This window comes from Martes martes (genome assembly GCF_963455335.1).
Source record: "Martes martes genome assembly, chromosome: 1".
Classification (NCBI taxonomy): Eukaryota; Metazoa; Chordata; class Mammalia; order Carnivora; family Mustelidae; genus Martes; species Martes martes.
This window is the reverse complement of record NC_137888.1, coordinates 119525358-119545236: the sequence shown is the minus strand read 5'-3', so window position 1 is coordinate 119545236 and position 19879 is coordinate 119525358. Positions and strand designations below refer to the sequence as shown.

Sequence of the window (19879 nt, the reverse complement as noted above, 5' to 3'; positions counted from 1 at the left end):
TGGCGACTGCTGGGAACAGAGGCCAAGCCCCGACCAGGGACTCCTGCCACATCCGGACAAGTTTGCCCTGAGACAGCTCCCAACATAGCCAGCTGCTTCTAGGATTGGGCTCTGGCGGGGAAGGAAGACTCAGGGCCCCACAGACCCCCCTGCTGAGCCTAATAAGGTCAGTGCTGTGGGAGAGGGACAAGACTGGGCTCTCCCAAGAACTGAGACCCAGTGGTCCACCCAGGAGCAGGCTTGATGCCTCCTGCAGATGCTTCAGGGAAGCTAAGGATCGCAGGCTTCCCCATCTTCCTGTCAGCACCACACCCACCCACCAGGACCAAAGATCCAACAGCAAAACTGGCTTCTGGATTAGACTAGGGATGGGGCAATGGATTATCACTCACCCATCCCAAAAGCCTGTGTTCAAGTTTTTGCTTATTGGCATGTTGTTCCCCCTCCCAAAAGTCCTGGATGGGGACAGGAGATGGAGGGATGTGTAAGCATCCTGAGCCTGTTGCAGGGGTTCAGTGGAGAAAGGCCGACACCCCTGGCAGGTGGAGACACGCTCACTCCCAATCACCCCCATACATCTGTGCACAGGCCTTCTTAATTATTCTCAAAATGGGAGAGGAGCTGCTGTTGCCTGAGCTCTGGGGTGGGGTTGTGAGGAAGCCTCAGGCTGCTCTGCTCAGCCCTGGCAGGCAGCTTCACCTTGACCCTGTGCACTCAGGAGCTGGGCAGACATGGGGTGAGGCTGACAGGGCAGCAGGTCACAGGCAGGCTGAATGGCAGGTTCACCCTTCCCTTGCTTCCACCCCTTTCTCAAGGTCTCTACAGCACAACTGAGCTGCACAATAGCAACCATCTTGGGGGCAGGGGACTTCCTTGGGGCTCATGCAGGAGGTTGGGTGTGTGTGTGTGCGGAGAAGTGGACAGACATCAGCCCTAGGTACCCTGGGGTCTCATTAGCCCCTAGGAGAGAGCTGGAACCTCTGGGGAGATTCCCCGAAGGAGAGGGCTGGGAGCCAAAAGAAGGCAGGGAGGCGGCAATGTGAGCCAAGAAGGCAGAGCCTCACCCTGGAGGTCTCCCAGGTCCCTCCCAACCCAGGGCTGCCCAGGGGCATGCCACATGCAAAACAGGTTCCCTCCAACTTCAGGGCATCGGCTCAGCGGGGACCTCAGCCAACCTCATGCAACACATCCAGCGGCAGGGGCAACTGGTTTCCCCATCTTTAACAAAAACTCGGGACCTCCTGCTGCAGCCCGAAGACTTGAGTCTCAGCGTTAGTAAGAAGCTGAGGATGGAGGAGGCCTAAGTGGGTCGCAGGTGAGCCAGAGAAGGGGTCTGGAAATGGAGGCCAGGCCAGGGGAGGCAGAGACTGGGCTGGGATAACAGGTCTGAGGCTGCCCACGGGGAAGACGGCTTTCTCACCATGAATGCCCTTGGGCGCCCTCCCTGGAACTTCTGAGGCCACCTAGCAGGTGACGACAGCAACTGGGTCTCCTGCGAGCACCTGGAGCCTTATCCTGCATGTGGCCCAGTGGCATGCCCTCCTCCACGTGGACACCATCAGGGTGCAGGCACAAAGCCTGGAGGGTGGAATGCGGGACACACTGCCTCTGTCCCGGCCTGGGCCACCTCTCTCCAGGGGGAGGGCACAGCCACCTGCCTAAACTTCCTATCAATGGTCTTTGATGCCCCTTCTATCCATTCTCCCCTGGAAGGGCCTTCAAGCCAGTTCTGGTTACTTCAAGCCCTGCTCAGCAGCATCCCCATACTTACCTCCTGCTACTCCTTCCTTTCCCCCTCCTGAGACCTTGCTGCCCACACCGCAGACTGGAGCTGGCCATGCCCTGTCCCTGCCCCTGGATGCACACAGTAGGGCCTGCTCAGGATTTGTGATCCATCAAAGTCCCAGCACTACCAAGGTGGGTGTGTTTGGAATAAGCTCTGGGGTTCTGCCCCTGGACTCCCGAAAGCAGGGAGCAGAGCTGCCGGGACCTGGGGCACTAGTTGAGGGGGGTGAGGCCTGAGCAGGACACCCCAGCAGTGCAGAGCTAAGGCCCAGCCAGCCCAGGTGATGATTCCGTTCACTCACAAAGTGCTGTGAGGTGTGGATGCTTCCCCAGCCCAGCCCCAGGGCCACCCACCTGCAGTTTCCAGAGGAAGTCCAGGCGGGCGGTGGACTCCACTTGCTGGGCATGCAGGTACAGGGCCAGCACAAACACCGAGATGATGATGGGCGTCACCACCTTCAGCGCCACCTTGGTCGCATGCTCGGGGCTGCGGGCCGAGGGAGATGCCCCGGTGCTTCATGGTGGGCTCTGAGGCCCCTGCTTTTCTCTTCCTCCCGCTACGCCCCCTCCTCCTCACACTCCTGCTCAAGTTTTTCCTGACGTAGGGCCTCTTCCAGGAACCCTTCTTGGCTGGCAGCCCATCTCAGCCCCAGACTGCTGTCCTGCTCCCACCAGCAGCTCAGCAGTCATGACTCCTTTCCTGATGCCCCCATTTCCCCCAGGCTGGGAAAGTTCTCTGGTCACATGAGGGGATCAGTGACGCCCTGGTAAAAGGCAGTATGTACATCCCCAGTCTCGCCCAGTGGACAAGATAGGGCCCGTGGGCACAGTAACAAGGGAGCCAGGCAGGCCATACTGACCAGCTCTGGGCAAGTCTCTTAACCTCTCTGAACCTTAGTTTCCTAATATGTAAAATGGGGTAACGACACCCACATCTAAGAATTAAAGATACTGCATAAAAAATTCCTTGTGTAGCACCTGACAAACAGTAGGAACTCCAAAACCAGTAGCTAATAATGGCTAATTACATTCCTGCTAATATTATTAGTAAGTACTCTTAATAAAAGCAGCTATCCCAGGGCACCAGGCTGGCTCAGTCAAACGGCTGACTCTTGATTTCAGCTTAGGGCTTAGTCTCAGGGTGGTGAGACTGATCCCGGCGTCAGACTCCATGCTGGGTGTGGAGTCTCTGCTTAAGACTCTCTCCCTCTCCCCCTGCCCCTCCCCTCCCACATGCATGTGCACATGCTCTCTCTCAAAAACACCCCAAACAAACAAAAACCCCCACACAAAACCAAGCAGCTCTCCCAAACCCTGCTCCCTGTCCCAGCAAAGAGCCCAAACCTTGAATGCTGCAGACTCCCTACCCAGCAGCCGCCCCACGGCGGGGCTTACCCTACAAGCCCCACAGGCCTTGCCTTGGCTCCTGTCTTCCAGAGCGGGAGCGGGGGCAGGGGCGGGCGGGGGGGGGGGGGGTGAGGTCACCAGCTCCCGTTCTCTTGTGCCTGGGATCTCACACATGCTCCTGGGGAAGAGCTTGATGGAATGTGGGATGGTCTGTGGGTCTGGATGACCCAGCTTCTGAGTCTGCAGACCACCTCAGGGTGGTGGGAATCATCCAAGAAGGGCATCTACCCATGGAGGCCCCCTTGGTACCCAGTGAGGAAAGGGTTTCCTGGCCCCCTCCAGCCTCCTCCGTCACTGCCCACCTTGCCGCCAAGGTCCCCTCCCCGCGGGGCACCACTGCCTTCTCTCCTGGGCCCTGGGCATTTGGACTCTAGCTGCTCGGCACCAAGGGCAGGGAGGGACTGTATGGAACTTGGAGGAGCAAATCCACTCACCACTGGGAGGTCCCGTTGTTGTTGAAGTCTCTGTGAACAGGAAGTGGGGAGGGCCATTTGGGGCTGCTCTTCTGCATCGGCAGTCTCCACGCCCACTGCTACCCTGCTCGGCCCCCCTCACACTGCCATGCCCCCACTCCTAGCTCTGCTGCCCCATGCCCACTGCTACTACTGTTGCTCCTTCATCCCCCACCCCCAGCACTTTTCTGGATCCAAGGATACTTTCAGGATGGGAGGCTTGCAGAAAGCCCAGCCCCAGCTAGCATCTGGTCACCATGACCACAAATCGCCAGCTGTTACTTGGGGCCCCCCAGCATATCGACCTGGGCAGAAGCCAGCCCACCTCCCACCCCAGCACTTTGCCACATCCAGAGGAAGAGAAACATGACCCCTGTGCTGTCCGGTGTGGCTACCACAGCCACATGTGGCTCTTGAGCCTTCCCACGTGGCTAAAATTACAATGTTCCGGAAGTATAAAAGAGCTACTAGATTTTGAAGAATTAGTGTGGGAAAAGATGTAGTAAGTTTCATTCATAATTTTATATTGACTATGTATTAAAATAATATTTTGAATATATTGGTTAAATACAAAGATTAAAATTTCATGTTTTGCTTTTTTAATAGAGCTACTAGAAAATTTTAAATAATGTACATGGCTTGCATGATTAATCTATTGGACAGAGCTGCCCTAGAGCCAAGCCAGTGTCTCCCAAACCAGAAAAGACCTCTCTCTGTTCTCTGCTACTGCTCCAGCAGGAGGAGAAAAGAGGCTGGGGGTGGGGGAAGGAGCACATAAGAAAGAGGAGGCCAAACTCCCAGCTCCTGCCCTGACTGGAAAGTAGAAAAGCCTGGACCTCCTCCCTCCCCTGGTCCTCACAGAACCGCAGGCTGCCCCGTTCCTGGAGCTACTGTGTCTCCTGGCTGTCTGCCCACAGCTCCACACAGCCCCTGAGAAGGGTGTCCTTGGATCTTAGACCCTTCATTATACCTTCCTTTGCTCAGGTGACACTCTCTTCACTAGAAAGTGACATTTCTGACACTGGAGTCATGGCCTATTTTATCTATGACTGTTCTGCCACTGGCTGAGTGCCTGGAACATGGGAGGCCCTCAATAAATACCTTCAGATGAATGGATAGAAGATTGAATGGATCCCTTCCTATAACTTGGAGAAAACACAGTTTGCTGCATTTTCTCAGGGCACACAGAAAATTTTTTGCATTTCCTGGTGTGTGTGTGTGTGTGTGTGTGTGTGTGTGTGTACTGGGGTGATGGGAACAGAAGCATATTGACATCAAGCACTTAACGAACATTTTACTACTATGGATAGGATTCCCATTTTACTGGGAGCTAGGCAGCCTGGGGTACAACTCTCAAGCCTGCTACCTAGATGTGAGACCTAATGACTCACCGTCATAACTAGGAGCCTTTGAGCAGTGCACAAACTACCCAACCATCCATGGAAGCCCTGTCTACTTGGCTGGGTTGCTTTGAGGATGAAAAGGGATAATGCATGTCCCAGTGCCTAGCTCGAAGCAGGACACAGAGCCCAAGAACAACAAAGGCTGTTTTTCTGCTCCCACAGACCTTGCTATTCAGCTCTGTTGAGTCTTGACCCCTCCCTGGGCCCGAGGTGCCACAGGTAGATGCAGTTAAGTGAAAACAGCTCATCAGAGGTTGCCCTGAACAAATGAGGAACAATTCACTGAGTCCTGAGGGCAGGACTGAGTAGCAAACTGGAAGCAGAAGGACAGCAGGACCCAGTCACCCTGAGGCCACCCCTCATACTGGGGAAGGGAAGGAGGGAAACAAGACACTGAGGTGCTTTGCCCAGGCAGTCAGCTGGGGAGGAACAGAACACTGCCCTTGCAAGGCCCCTGCACCCCAGGCTCCCAGCCACCCACTCTTCCGGCCTCTCAGCAATGCTCCAGACCCAGTCAGGCATGGGGGGAGGGGTGCCACCTACATGGCATTGGCGGTGACCAGCAGGTCAGCATTGTCAAAGAGTGTGACGCGGGGCACCTCGACGATGAGCACGTATGTGAGCTCAATGGCCAGCATGAGCACCAGCTTCCCGATGCAGCTGATCTGCAGGAACACGGAGCAGGCCAGCAGGCTGAGCAGCACGCTGTAGGTGAAGTACTGCGGAGAGAGGGCGGCTAGCTTCAGCACCCCGGCCCCACCTCCCCCAGCCCACCCACCCTCCAGCATCCCCCCCAGTCTGAGCTGGCCACAGGCCCAGCCTGCTCTGAGGGCATTTCTGCTGCTGCAGACTTGGAAGGTAGAGAAAGGGCCCGGGTTAGGAACCAGGAGCTGGGCTTCAGGCTCCCACAGACCTGAGTCTTACTCCTGATTTATTATGGACTGTCTGTGTGACTTTGGCCATTTATTATTCAACCTTTCGAAGCCTCAGTTTCCCCATCTGCAAAAGCTCATGTGTCATGGGCTCACTGAGACGGTTCCATGAGCTGAAACCACCCGGTGGCTTATGCCTGGCACCCTCAGTAACTGTGGGGAGCCCAGGCGCCCCAGCCCCTGATCTGCAACTTTAAACCCAAAGTTCTGAAAACGGAAAGTGTTTCAGGACTGATAGGGTGGCAGTACTGAGCTGGCCTTATCTGGTGGAAAAACCACTCCAGCCGGTGTGCTGCTAATTAACATCTTCATCCTGCCTCCTGTGACGATGCACACGTCTTGCTGCAGAGGTGCTACTGTATGTCATTGGCAGGGGCTGCTCAGACTACACCGGGGGTGTGACATGCCCTTTTGAACTCCAAAAAATTCTGAAATTCAAAACGTATTTCATCTGGAAGCCTTCAGATGAGGGACTGTAGTCCTATACGATTTACTTTAGGGAGGTCCTTTGAGCTTCAGTTTCTTTCTCAGATAGCGGAGGAGCTGAACCACAGATCTCAGTGGTTCCTTCCTGCTGTCATCCCCTGAGGCTAATCCTAGACACGTCAGCATCATTATTATTAGCAAGGGAGAGAGGCAGATGGAGAGGGAGAAGCAGACTCCCCACTGAGCAGGGAACCCAACACGGGGCACGATCCCAGGACTCCGGGATCATGACCTGAGCCAAAGGCAGACGCTAACTGAGTGGGCCACCCAGGCATCCCTTGTTATTTCTTTTAAATTTAGCATCACTACTTCTGAGTCAGACTTTGGGTGTCACTGTTCGCTTCCTCTGCCCACCATGGGCTGGTGGCCAAATGGCAGTGGAAGGCACTCCCAGGTTGGACCTTTGCCTCCCCGGGCCTTCTGGAACCCAGAGAGGGGCTGTAGAGGACTCCTGGTGACTGGCAACGGGAGGGAGCAGCCTCAAGCCACTATCTGGAACAGGGGCAGAGGAAGGAGCAGGGAGGCTCGCTCAGATAATCCAGCCCCAAGGATCATAATCCGGTCCTTGGGAGCAGGGGAGCGATCATCCAGGGCCGGCCTGGGTTCCCATGCAGACTCCGAGCCAGACAACCAGGAGGCCAAGGCTTAAAGTAGGTGTCCTGAAGGGCCTCGGAGTCTGTGAGGAGTTGCTGAGTCGGAACACTGTGGGGTCCAGGGAGCCAGAGAGCTCTGTAGTCAGCAAAGCCTGGGATCAGTGTGAGTGAAACTGGTGGGACTGGTGAGGCCTGGAGGCAGGGACCAACCATCTCCCACAAAGAATGAGCAAGAAAAACCTGCCACCACCCCCTTCCCCCATTCCTCAGCTTCTTCCATGAAGCAATCACCAAGGGGCAAGTACAAGATCAAACACAGCCTCTGCTCCTCCGCAGATGGCCCTCAAACAGCGGCTCCTGTGGGCTCAGGCAGCTGCGGGGGTGGGGGGGGGGTGGCAGACAAAGGCAGGAGTGGAGCCTGGGCTCCATGGGGGGAGGAGGAGGGCTTGGCCTAGACCCCGGGGCAGGAGGGAGAGGAGAGCCCATCTAGGAACACTGGCAGAGTCCTGCCCCTCTGAATTTCCCTTGCCCCTTCCCGGGCGGGGCGAGGGGCGGGGTGAGGGGCAGGGTAAGCCAGCACCATGACAGCCCAGGGGGCCCTCACTGCAGTTCTGGACCTTTCTGTCAGTCCTGGGCCCTTCTGGAATAGGATGGAAGGTTGGACCTTCCCCAGGAAAGGGCAATAACTCACAGGTTGTGTGGGGGCCGCACGCAGCTGGGGTGTGGGCATGGCCCCGTGCATGGAGTGGACAACTTGGGCAGGAAGCCTGGCCCGGCTGCTTGCTCAAAACCACTCCCCAAGAGAAGGGTGAACAAAGCACCTCGCATACCATAGGCACTTAATGCATGCTGCCCTCTAAGGACTCTCAGCACTGGTTTTTAAACCCAGTAACCTAGGGGTATGATTTCCTTGGGGGCAATGTAATTGTTCTAATTAGTCGATGCTGCTGATGACCGCACACATATGTGAATACACTAATAACTACTGAACTCCAGACTCAGACTGGGTGACCTTGACGGCAAAAGGGGTTCCTTGGCTTCCCTCCTGGCAGAAACAGGTCTGGTTTCTGGTTTCCTGGTCCAGAAACAGCTCTGCCCTCAGGTTGAGACCAAGAATTCTACAGCCAGACGATCTGGGTGAAAGCTCTGGCTCTATGTATCACTGATTAGCTGTGTGACCCTGGGCAAGTTACTTACCCTCTCTGGGCCTCAGTTTCATCTGTATAAAAAAGATATTCATCATGTCTGTGTCATGGGGTTGCTGTGAGGACTGAATGAGTGACGCCGTGTCAGGGACTTGGCACAGTGCCTGGCACACTATGGAAACGACAGCCCTCCTGTTCTAGTACTGGGTTAAGAAGGTAGGCCTTGCTCCCTGGGGTCCGACACAGGTAGCGAGAGCCTAGGGAAGGGAGGTCTCTGGGAGGGCTGCAAGCTTGAGAGCCCTGCCTCCCTCGGAGCAGCAGAAGGCAGGGAGGGATGGGGTGGGAGGGTGTCTAACTGCCCCAAGAACCCCCCACTCCCCCACTTCCCCACCCCCTGTTACCTCAGGGAAGTTGCAGCTGGGCCACGGGCTGCGGCAGAAGCCCTGCTCGGCCCCCAGGCTGTAGTTGGAGGCCGATGCCACCACGTGGCACGCGTTGACCTGGCCGGTGCTGATGTTGTGCTCGTCCGCCAGGCAGCCCAGCAGGTTCTCCGAGTTACACGTGAACTGGGGACAGGGGAGGGGCGGGTGAGCCGCGGAGTCCATGACATAGTAAGACTCACCTCCTACGGGGTGGCCCGGCCCCCCTGGACTCAGGGGCAGCCTGCCGCAGACCAGGGATGGGAGAGGAGCCTGGAAGAGGCCAAGGAGCAGACAAGGTCTGCCCGTCTGCCGGGCTGGGGCTCATCAACTTCCCTGGGGAACGCCTCTGGGTCCTTCTGGTTCCGCCAGCCTCACGGGCAAGGGACCAAGAGCCTGTGTGAGAGGCTCCAGAGTCAGATCTGATTCTGGACCTGAGGTGAAGCCCTAGTAAGAAATCTGGGTGAGGGAGAACAACAGAGTCAGGGAAGGTTCTGGGAGGTGGAGCCGCCTACCATGTTGACGAAAGCCGACAGGAACACGAGGGTGATGGTGAACACGCCGACCAGAGTGCTGTTCATCTTGGACCTCACGATCTTCCTGGAGAGGGTCTGCAGTGGGGCTGGGAAGAGCTGCCCCGGGGAAGAGAGCGAGAGAACAGAAGTCAGCGGGAGGCAGCAAACTGCCACAGGGGAGTTGGTGAAACCCGTCCTCCTCCCCACCCCCACCCTCACCCCAGGGGGCTTCCTGATGGAAGGAAGGATGCTATCTTAACCCCAATAGCGTGCAGGAAAAAGCACGGGAATGCACCATGTGAGCTGAGCTGGTCAGGATTACAGTCAGGGAGGGGCGGGAGGTGGCAGCTGGGGGGGCTTGAAGGGGCCCAGAACTTTCCCAGGGAGGGTCAGAAGGCTTGGTGGCAGGAGGAAGCATGGGTCTGAGGATTTGGAGAGGACCTGGGGTCTGGAGGGAGGGACGGGCTTGTGAGATGGGGGCAAAGTACGGTGTGAGCGGGAGGATGGGGCTCTGGATGAGTGAGTTCAGTGAACCTTTTTTCCAGGACTCTCACTGATCTCCTGCTTCCTCACCTAACCCTTCCTACATTTCCTTCAACTAGACAACCTGCATGTCCACTCAAAGACCCCCTGCGGCTCTGGTAATAAAATGACCCACTCCACCAGATCTGACATTGGTGGCTTTGTCCACCATGCCCTCCTCATCTCCAAAGAAACCTAAATTTAAAAAGATGTTGGCAGACACAGAGAAACAAAGGGGTGGACTTGGGCATCCCCTGCCCCTCCCACCTCAGTGCCTCCTGCTGAGGCTGATCTGCTACATGAAGGCCAGGTATCCTATGGGAACCCGGAAGGGCAGAGGAGGGTGGAAAAAGTACTGGACCAGGAGTCTGGAGGGTTCTAGACATGTGCGGCCCTCAGCAAGTCACATCCCTTCTCTGCAGGCTCCCCATCTGTAGGACTCTCAGGGCCCTGAGCATCTATGCACATTCTGGCTGAGGAGGCCAGACTACAAGGCTCATCCCTCCTCTGATATGGACAGGACGGTCACACAGACAGCTAAACAGGCAAGAGGACGCCCTGTAACCACTAGGTGACTGCTCATTCCTACTGTGCAAGAGACTGGCTTGTGTGCTACGGTGTTTGCTGCTGGCCAGCACGGGGACCTTGGTCTACTGCTCCCCAGTTGCGACCCCCACTCATTATATGCAGAGCACCCACGTGGGCCCATCACACCTGCCCCACGGGGCTTTGGGAAGCTGGCAGTTACATGCTGATGTGCCTGCTGCCTGCCATGCTGGCAGTCCCAGACCCCTTCATCTCTGACCCAGGAGTCTTGCGTCCCCTGCCAGCATCTATGACATAGTAAGGTTCACTTCCTAGCTTGCAAGTAAGGTGAACCCAAATCTCAGACCCTTTACAGTTCTTGCCATTAAGTAAGTGCCCTGCTCACCCCTCGGGGTTGGGCTTCGAGCTGGGTATGCGTGTTGGGAAGCAGTGTATCTTTTCCACCCAAATGCCCTTCCGGCCTTCCAACAAGGCCACCTCCTATTCAGCAGAAGGAGAGAGAGGACCACAGAGAAGGACACACACAGCAATGGTAGAGGTCTCCCACCCTCACACTCTACGCAGGCCAGTGAAGACCTTGGATTCCAACAGGGGCGCCCCCCATCCATATTCACGTATCATCAAGTCTGTGGCATTCTGAAAATACCCTTCCTTTTGGAGTAAGAAAGAAGACACTCTGGTTAAAGCCACTTCTGTGGTAGAAGGAAAGCCATGTGTGATTTGGAGAGCATAAGCTTCAATGAACATCCTGCTTAATGACACAGAGAACAGAATATTCCACTCAAAGGAACAGAGTGAATCCAGAAACAATGCCTAACATTTCTGATCAGTTGATTTTGACAAGGCTGCCGACATGATGCGGGAAGAATAGCCTTTAAACAAATGTTGCGGAGGCACCTGGATATCCACAGGCAGAAGAATAGCGCTGGGCCCCTCCTTCACACCACATACAAAAATTACCTTGAAATGGATCAGAGACATAAATGCAAGGGGTAAAACTACAGGACTTATAGAAGAAAATATGCAAGCCAATCCTTGGGACTTTGGGTTGAGCAATGGTTTCTTAGAACACCAACAGCAAAGAACGAATGAACGAACGGAGGGAAGAAGGGAGGAAGGAAGGAAAGAAGGAAGGGAAGGAAAAAAGAAAGAAAAAATAGATTAGTTGGATGTCATCAAAATTTAAAAATTTTTGTGCTTCAAATAACACCACAAGAAAGTGAAAAAAGGCGAGGCTACAGAAAAATTGGAACCTCTATGCATTGCTGGTGGGCACAAAAAATGAGGCAGCTGATGTGGAAAACAGTGTAACAGTTGCTCAACCAACGACACATTGACTTCCTGTATGATCCTGCAATTCCACTTCCGGAAATATACCCAGAAGAATAGAAAGCAGAGGCTTGTACACCTATTTGCGGACTTGTGTTCACAACTCACGATGGCCAAAAGGTGGAAGACCTAAGTGTCCACCTATGGATGAATGGATAAACCGAATGGGGAATATACATCCAATGGAGTATCATTCAGCCTCAAGGAATGGAATGCTGGGCCCTGCTACAGTGTGGACATCACCTTGAAGACAGCAGGTGGAGTGAAAGAAGTCACAAAATGACAAGTACTATAGGATTCCATATTTTACAAAAAGATTTATGTGTTTATTTGAGAGGGAGAGATTGAGCGAGCACGAGTGGAAGGGGCAGAGGGAGAGGGAGAGAGAAAATCTCAAGCAGATTCTGCACTGAGCACAGATCCCAATGCGGGGCTGGATCCCTTGACCCTGAGATCACCACCTGAGCTGAAACCAAAAGTCGGATGCTTCCCCGACGGCACCACACAGGGATCCCGCTGTAGGATTCCACTTGTATGAGATACCTAGAGTACGCTAAGTCATAGAACTGCAGTAGCATGCTGGTTGCCAGGGGTGAGGGCGGAATGGGGAGGTACGGTTTAATGGGTTTAAAGCTTCAGTCTAGGAAGTTGAAGTTCTGGAAATGGCTGGTGCTGACCTTTGCACAGCAATGTGAATGCATTTCATGCTGCTCAACCGTACATTTGGAAAAGGTTACCATGAAAAATTCTGTATTATGTGCATTTAAAAAAGAAAGTGAAACCCAGAAAATGGGAGAAAATTGTTGCAAATCATATATCTAATGAGGGTCTTGTAACCAGAATACAAGGGTCTCCTCTTATCCATCTTATTCCAAGACCCCCCACTAGATGCCTAAAATTGCAGACAGTCCTGAAATTATGTATACTATGCTTTTTCCTCTACATACACACTTCTGATAAAGCTTAATTTATAAATTAGGCACAGTAAGAGCTTAATAACAACAACTACTAATAAAATGGGACAATTATAACAATGTAGTGTGATAAAAGTTATGTGACTGTGGTCTCTCTCTCAAAATATTTTGCCGGATTCACCCTTCTTCTGCTGGTGATGTGAGGTAAAGTGCCTGCATGATGGGATGTGGTAAGGGGAATGACGTCAGCACTGTGATGTAGCGTTAGGTTCCCACTGACCTTCTGACCACAGGTCTACTGCTTCCAGACCATAGCTGACCCCAGGAACTAAAACCACAGAAAGTGAAACCCTAGATAAGGTTTACTGTATACAAAGAGCTCTTACGACTCGACAATAAGACAAATAACCCAATTTCAAAATGGAACAACGATTTGAATAGCTGTTTCTCAAAAAAATCTATATAAACGGCCAAGAAGCACACAAAGGATGTTTGTCATTCATCAGGGAAATGCAATCCAAAAGAGGAGCTACCACTTCACATTCCCTAGAAGGCTATACGCAAAGAGTCAGGTGTTGGTGCCAGCGTTAGGATGTAGAGAAGCTGGGTGGAATGCAAAACAGGACAGCCGCTTTGAAAAACAGGTGGGCAGTGCCTCAAAACGATAAGCAGTTACCGGATGACCCAACAACTATACGCCTAGGTATTTACCCAAGAGAACTGAAAACCTAAGTGCACGTAAGAGCTTGTATACAAAAGTTCTTGGCAGTACTATTCATCATAGCCTGAAAGTGGAAACCACTCCTATGTCCATCCCCTGAGGGATGAACAAAGTGGGACACAGCCACACAATGGGACATCATTTGGCCATAAAACAGAATGAAATGTTGTCACATGGTACGACATGGGTGAACCCTGAAAGTATTATGCTAAGTGAAAGAAAACAATCTCAAAAGACCACATATTGTAAGATTTCAGGCAAATGCATACAGAAAGAGTTTGAGGCTGCCAGGGGCTGTGCGGAGCAGGGAAGGAAAAGGGACCACTAAGAGGTCTGGGGCTCCCTTGCATCACTACATGAATGTACTAAAAACAATTACAACTTCATCTGCCTTTATCAAGGTGAATCTTCTGTATGTGAATTGTAGCTCAGTAAAGCACTTTCTTAAAAAACCCTGCTCAAGCTCTGACTAGCTGTCGGACCCTGGGGAAGGCATCAAGGGCTCTGAGCGCAAGTTTTCTTATCGATACCTGGGGGATATCTCTCTCCCAAGAGGGCTATAAGACTCAATGAAATGATCCATTTTAAAGTGCTTTGTAAGCTGCGAAATTCAACAGAAAATTTAGTTAATATTTGCATTTTTTAAAGAGCTCTGTTGCCAATAGGAATGAAAGTCCTTGTTTCCTAGTAAAGGAATTTTTTGTTTCACAGCTGGGGAAAGTGTCCTGGCACTAGCCTGAGGTACGACAGATGGTTCCCAGTTTGTGTCTGCTTCAAATGTTGCCATTCCGTCGTACTCCTCTTAACCCATGTTACTTAAATCGTTTCAGTTCTACCTATCAATCGAAGGGTACAAGTAGATGCTAGCCGAAGGTCACTGGGGGGACAGGCTAAGCGCATGGGCTTCCTGGTGATGGTGGGACCAGGAGCCCACAGGAGCCACCTAGAGGTCAGGAGGAGAACTGCAGGCTATTTTTTACACTGAATCCAGAATGTAGTTCTAACATCTAATGAACGGTTGATGGGTGGTGTGTGGGTGGGGGGTGTTTATATATATATATATATTTTAATTAATTTTTATTAGTTTCGGAGGTAGAATTTAGTGATTCATTAGTTTCATGTAACATCTGGTGTCCTTCCATCAAGTGCCCTCCTTAATACCCATTACCCAATTATCCCTTCCCCCCACCCCCCGCCCCTCCAGGAACCCTCAATTTGTTTCCTAGAGTTCAGCATCTCTTATGGTTTGCCTCCCTCTCCATTTTCATCTTGTTCTTCCTTCCCTTCCCCTATGTTCATCTCTTTTGTTTAAATGCTACATATGAGTGAAAAATGGTATTTGTCTTTTCTCTGACATATTTCACTTAGCATAATGACCTCTAGTTTCATCTACATCATTGCAAATGGCAAGATTTCATTCTTTTTGATGGCCAAGTAATATTCCATTGTGTGTATATTCCACATCTTCTTTATCCATTCATTAGTCGATGGACATCTGGGCTCTTTCCATAGTTTGGCTATTGTGAACATTGCTGTGATAAACATTGGGATACAGGTTCCCCTTTGAATCACTACGTTTGTATTCTTTGGATAAATACCTAGCAGTGCAATTGCTGGGTCATGCAGAAGTTCGATTTTTAACTTCATGCATTGAGTTGCTACAAGCCGATTTCTCATCACCCTTTTATATTAATTTATTTATTTTTAAAGATTTTATTTACTTGTCAGAGAAAGACAGCACAAGCAGGGAGAGTGGCAGGCAGAGGGAGAAGCTGGCTCGCTCTCTCTGCTGAGCAGGGAGCCTGACACGGAGCTCGATCCCAGCACCCTAGGATCATGACTGGAGCCAAAGGCAGGTACTTAACTGACCAAGCAACCCAGGTACCCCTCTCGTCACTCTTTAAAAAGACCTGCTCTTAACTTTAATACCTCAGGCAGGAACCCAGGAATTGCTGTCTTGAAATCTCCAGAAGATTCGACATCCTGCTCTGGTAATGGTTTATAGAGTATCTCATCTCCTGTGATCAGAGATTTCATCCATATGTTTGCCCTAAATCCCGTCTTCACTAATCCCAGTGTGGATGGTGAAAGTCTTCACCCAGGGCACGTCTTCTCACAGGGACGCACCACAGCTGCGCAAAGACCCTGGAGACCGTTTCTTTACAGCAGGATAATTGTGCCCATGCAAACCAATTGTTCAATGCCTGCTCACTCGCAATTACAGTTCAGAAAAAGGATTGATTTTTTAAAAATTCCAAACCAGTTCTTTCCCAGTCTGATTAGTTCAAATCAATTCAACATAAAAAACAGGAATGGGGACATAATTAATAAATCATGACTGGGGTGAAGGGTAGTTTTGATCCTGGCCTCTCATAAAGCCTCCAGGCAAATCAATGGCGAGCCTGGGGCCCTAGTTCCCTGTCTATGATGTGGGGTCAGGGTAGTGTAGAGATGGAAAAAAATGATGAAATCTGATGGGAGAGGGGATGCCTGGGTGGCTCAGTCAGTTAAGCATCTGCCTTCGGCTCAGGTCATGATGTCAGGGTCCCAGGATCAAGCCCCGTGTCAGCCTCTGTGCTCAGCAGGGAGAGTGCTTGTCCCTCACCCTCTGGCCCCAGCCCCAGTTGTGCTCTCTCTCTAATAAATAAAATCTTTTTTAAAAAATCTGATGGAAAAAATCTTAAGAAAACTGTCTTTCTGACAAGAAACCAATTTAAAAAAGCAGTAGCTTCTACCTCATAAAATTTTATTTAAAAGATATGGAAACTTCAGAGGCCAGCCAAGGCAGGCAGAAGCTGACCAAGCTCCATACCACTGCTCTCCCGGGGGTTAAATGGACACATTAACAAAGGCAGTGTCTTTAAGAAGAAGGACTATGGGCTCGGCAGTCATGAAGCACTGGGGTTTAAACCCCAGCTCTACCACGTCCTAGCCTCAAGGCTTTGGGAAGGCTGCCTCACCTCGGAGCCTCCTCATTGTCATCTGCAAGACAGATGTAATAAAAGCCACCTTAGAGGCTTAGGAAACACAGCTCGAAGGGGCAGAGCTGGGATCCAGACCCTAGACTGCCAGACTCAGAAGCCGTGGGAGGAACCTGAGATATGCCTCCTGAAGTGAAGAGTTCTCTATCCCCAAAGGAACACAAGTCTCACAACGACACCCTCCCCCTAACAGAGTGGGACCCTGAGCATGCTGGTGGGAGACGAGTGTGGAGGTTCTCCAGTCCTCCCAGGATAGAAGATACCTAAGAGGTAAGAGGTACTGCTGTGTAGTCAGACCCTATTTCAGAAACCAGGGACAGCGGTCAGGCTGCGGGGGTCGAAAGGAGAGCCGGCACAGCGAGGGACCTGGTGAGGACATTCAGGCTGCGGGGAGGGAGAAGAGGTTTCTGGAGACTGCACAGAGCCCACAGAGCCTAGATGCAGCTCTGCTCACAGTTCCCAGGAGCTCAGACAGCTGGGGCCCAGAAGTCCATTGGGGGCAAGCTAAGAGAGAGCCAGCAGCCTGGAGGAGAAGGAGATTTAAATACACACATGTACGTACCCGTGTACACATGCGTGTGCACCCGCGCGCACACACACACACACACACACACTGCAAGAACTATGGCACCGAGTCCTCCTTCTGTGCCTATCTACTTCCAGCCCCAAAATGCAGGAGAGGAGTCTGGCCTTTCTATTAAGGAAGTGCTAATGAGCCACAGTGAAGACAGGGAGTCCAGGTTGGAATGTGGGGAAAGGAGGGAGTCACCCCTTTCTACGTATCTGAGTGGTGGTAGCAAAAATGCTGGCACTCTCAGAAGTAGGCCTAGGGGTGCCTTGGTGGCTCGGTCAGTTAAGCATGTGCCTTTTGGCTCAGGTCAAGATCCCAGGGTCCTGGGATCAAGTCCTGCGCGGGACTCCCTACTCAGCAGACAGTCTGCTTCTCTCTCTCTCTCTGCTCATGCTCTCTCTCAAAATAAATAAAATCTTAAAAACAAAAAGAAAACAAAAACAAAAACTAGCATAAGCCTGGGCTGCCAAACTGGATGATGGGGCAGAAGCCACAGGGAGGTTGATGGAACAGTTAGTGATGCCCAAAGAGGGAAAAGGCTATACTCAGGAGACATGAGTGAGCTCACCATCCCTGGAGGTAACCAAGCAGAGGCTAGCCCATCCTCGCACGGTTGTCATAAAGGGATTCCAACCTCAGGTGGGTGTCTGGGCTGCTTCACTACTCCAGCCATTTCCAATTTGAGATTCCCAGTCTGCAGACCCCATGTGATGACAAGGAGGGATTTAGCATGGCTTTTTCTAGGATGAGCAGCTCTGGTGCCCAGGTCAGCACGGATGCCGAGGGAAGGGAGGAGTGACATGTCGGATGTCCAGACTGGCCCCAGAAAAGAAGTGCTTGAGGGAGGAACCTTAGGGCAAAGCAGCCCAGAGACAGCAGGGTCCTGAAGGGCAGCTAATGGGGCAACGAGACCAGGAGACCAAGGCCCCAGGTTAGCCCCACATCTAGGTGTGAATGTGAACTGGGCCTCGCTTGTCAGGAGATCAAACAAGCCCAGGACGAAAAGGCCATCAGAGCCCTGGGTGGCGAGCTTCAGGCACCTTCCCCCAGGAAGGTCCCAGGCAGCGCTCCCCGACACACAGCTAAGACAACAAAGTGGGCTGGTTTCAACTAACTCAGCCCACACTTTCTTCACAGTTCTCTCATCAAAAAGGGTAAACTAGGGACATTTGAGCAAGTAAGCCCCTGCTGTGCTGGGGACATGGGAGAACAAAGGGAACAGAGAAAGCCACCGTGGCTGACAGAGCCGCCTGGTATGGTTCTGCTGAGCCCAGGCCGCAGGTAATTTAGGAACTGTCGTATCTCATCACAAAGCCACCACCCGTGACTCCTGAAAAACCATGGAACGAAGATGAGAGATGTCTGGGGTCTAGCAAAGGGCAAATGTTTTCAAAGGGAAAACAGAATGACACGGAAAATTCCAGTCTAGTCAGTGTCGGGGCCATACCTGAGAATTTGGGATAAAATCAACTCTCAGTCTGTCCGCCCTCGGGGCTCCACCACGGGCCACACACCATGGGGACACAGAGGCCAAAGGAGAATTACTCTTCACATCTTAGTGTGCCAACAGTTTGTCCACAGCACGGAGGAGGAAAGGATAACAAAATGGGAGAGGAATTCATACTGCAAACAACTTCTCAGGTTGGGGTCTACTTCCCAGAAAGTGGAGAAATGCTGAGATGATGCATCAGAGGTGAGGGGGGGGCGGGTGGAGGGGAAAGGACACAGCAGGACCTTAGGGCAGGTGTTCGAGTCTACTTGACCCTTGGCCCAAATCAGTGGGGGCAAGACTTGATAAGTCAGGAGCACTTTTTTCCTAAATAAATTGTTTAGAGGATCTATACTGTAAGATGGAAGCAGCAGCCTCCCCGGGTTGAGGGGGGGCTGTGTGTGGAGGGGCGAGGGATGGAGTGGGGCCAGGAGGAAGGCACTCCCTTCCCCAGCCTCCTCCCCTGAGGGGACCCTGGCCTCCTCAGAACTGTCAGAAAAATCAGTGGGCTGGACAAAGGAACTGAGAATAAACTTATTGAATGTGACACCGATTACAAAATAGGTTCAATGAGACACAAGGAGGCAGGAATGATTTTCATAAATAATCCTGAAGAGTAGCAAAAAGAATTCACCGGACTAAAGTATGAACTCAAAATGGCCAGGGCAAGTGGGAGATGAGACTTCCTCCCCGCCTCTTCCCCTACGCCCAGATATACGTGTCAGTCAGGAAACCCAAACCAAGCAAAATCAGGGTACCTGAGGCTTTCCAAAGCAGCTAACAGGAAAGAGGGAAATCTAGGTTCTAGTTTTAAAATCAGAGACCACATACAGCTTTGATTCTGACTGGAATAAGCTAATTAGGTACCTCAAACAGACAAGGACTTTGCCTCAGATTATAACTTGAAAAGAAAAAAAGATTCTTCTGGACATTCAAAACAGAATGTTTAAAAGGCCCTTTTTAGCTGTGGTGTACTGTTTCTGTTTTTGTTTTTGTCTGGTTGTGGCGACTTACTGTGGTAAAACATATATTTCATCAAGTTAGCATTTTAACCATTTTTAAGCATACGATTTAGTGGCATTAACTCTCTTCACTCTGTCAAGCAACGGTCACGGTTCCATTCCCGGAATGCTCTAGTTCCAGACCCTTCCATCACTCCATACAGAAAGTCTGCATGCGTGAAGCCGTAGCTCCCCATCCCTGCTCCTTCAACCCCAGGGCCATCTAGTCTACTCCCTGTCTCTATGAGTTTCAGAGATTCCAGAGATTCCATAAGTGGAATCCTATAGTCTCTGTCCTTTCGGGTCTGGTCTCTTCCACTCAGCATGTTTTCAAGGTGCGTCCATGTCGTTGGGTGTGTCAGAGCGTCACGGCCTTCCGTGGGTAGATAACATTCCCTCACAGAAATGCCATTTTTGTTTATTCACCTGTCCATGGATAGTTGTGTCGTTTCTACCTTTTGGCTGTTGTGAATGTACCACATGCTTCTACAGCCATGAGATGGAGAAAGTGGAACTGGGCCCTGGGACAAAGCAGGTGGTGGGGGGTGCGGGGGGAGGCATGAGAACAGCAAGACCAAAAGGCAAGGTGTGACTGAACACAGAGCCTTGAGGAAGGAGCGGGTGAAAGGCTGGAAATCAGGATTAAATCCTACACTGCTCCAGATGAT

At 51.9% G+C, this 19879-nt stretch overlaps 1 protein-coding gene across 1 annotated transcript in view; it reads right to left on the bottom strand.

Annotated features, from left to right (window-relative positions):
- Positions 1 to 19879, bottom strand: part of ADCY5 (adenylate cyclase 5) — a gene marked incomplete at its 5' end in the record, with an annotated part of 147012 nt that overhangs the window by 8537 nt on the left and 118596 nt on the right. Inside the window, 5 exons of the mRNA XM_080809387.1 lie at positions 2140 to 2272; positions 3627 to 3656; positions 5591 to 5766; positions 8605 to 8769; positions 9138 to 9254. Coding sequence (XP_080665513.1) covers positions 2140 to 2272; positions 3627 to 3656; positions 5591 to 5766; positions 8605 to 8769; positions 9138 to 9254 — 621 coding nt within the window. The remainder of the gene's footprint in view (positions 1 to 2139; positions 2273 to 3626; positions 3657 to 5590; positions 5767 to 8604; positions 8770 to 9137; positions 9255 to 19879) is intronic.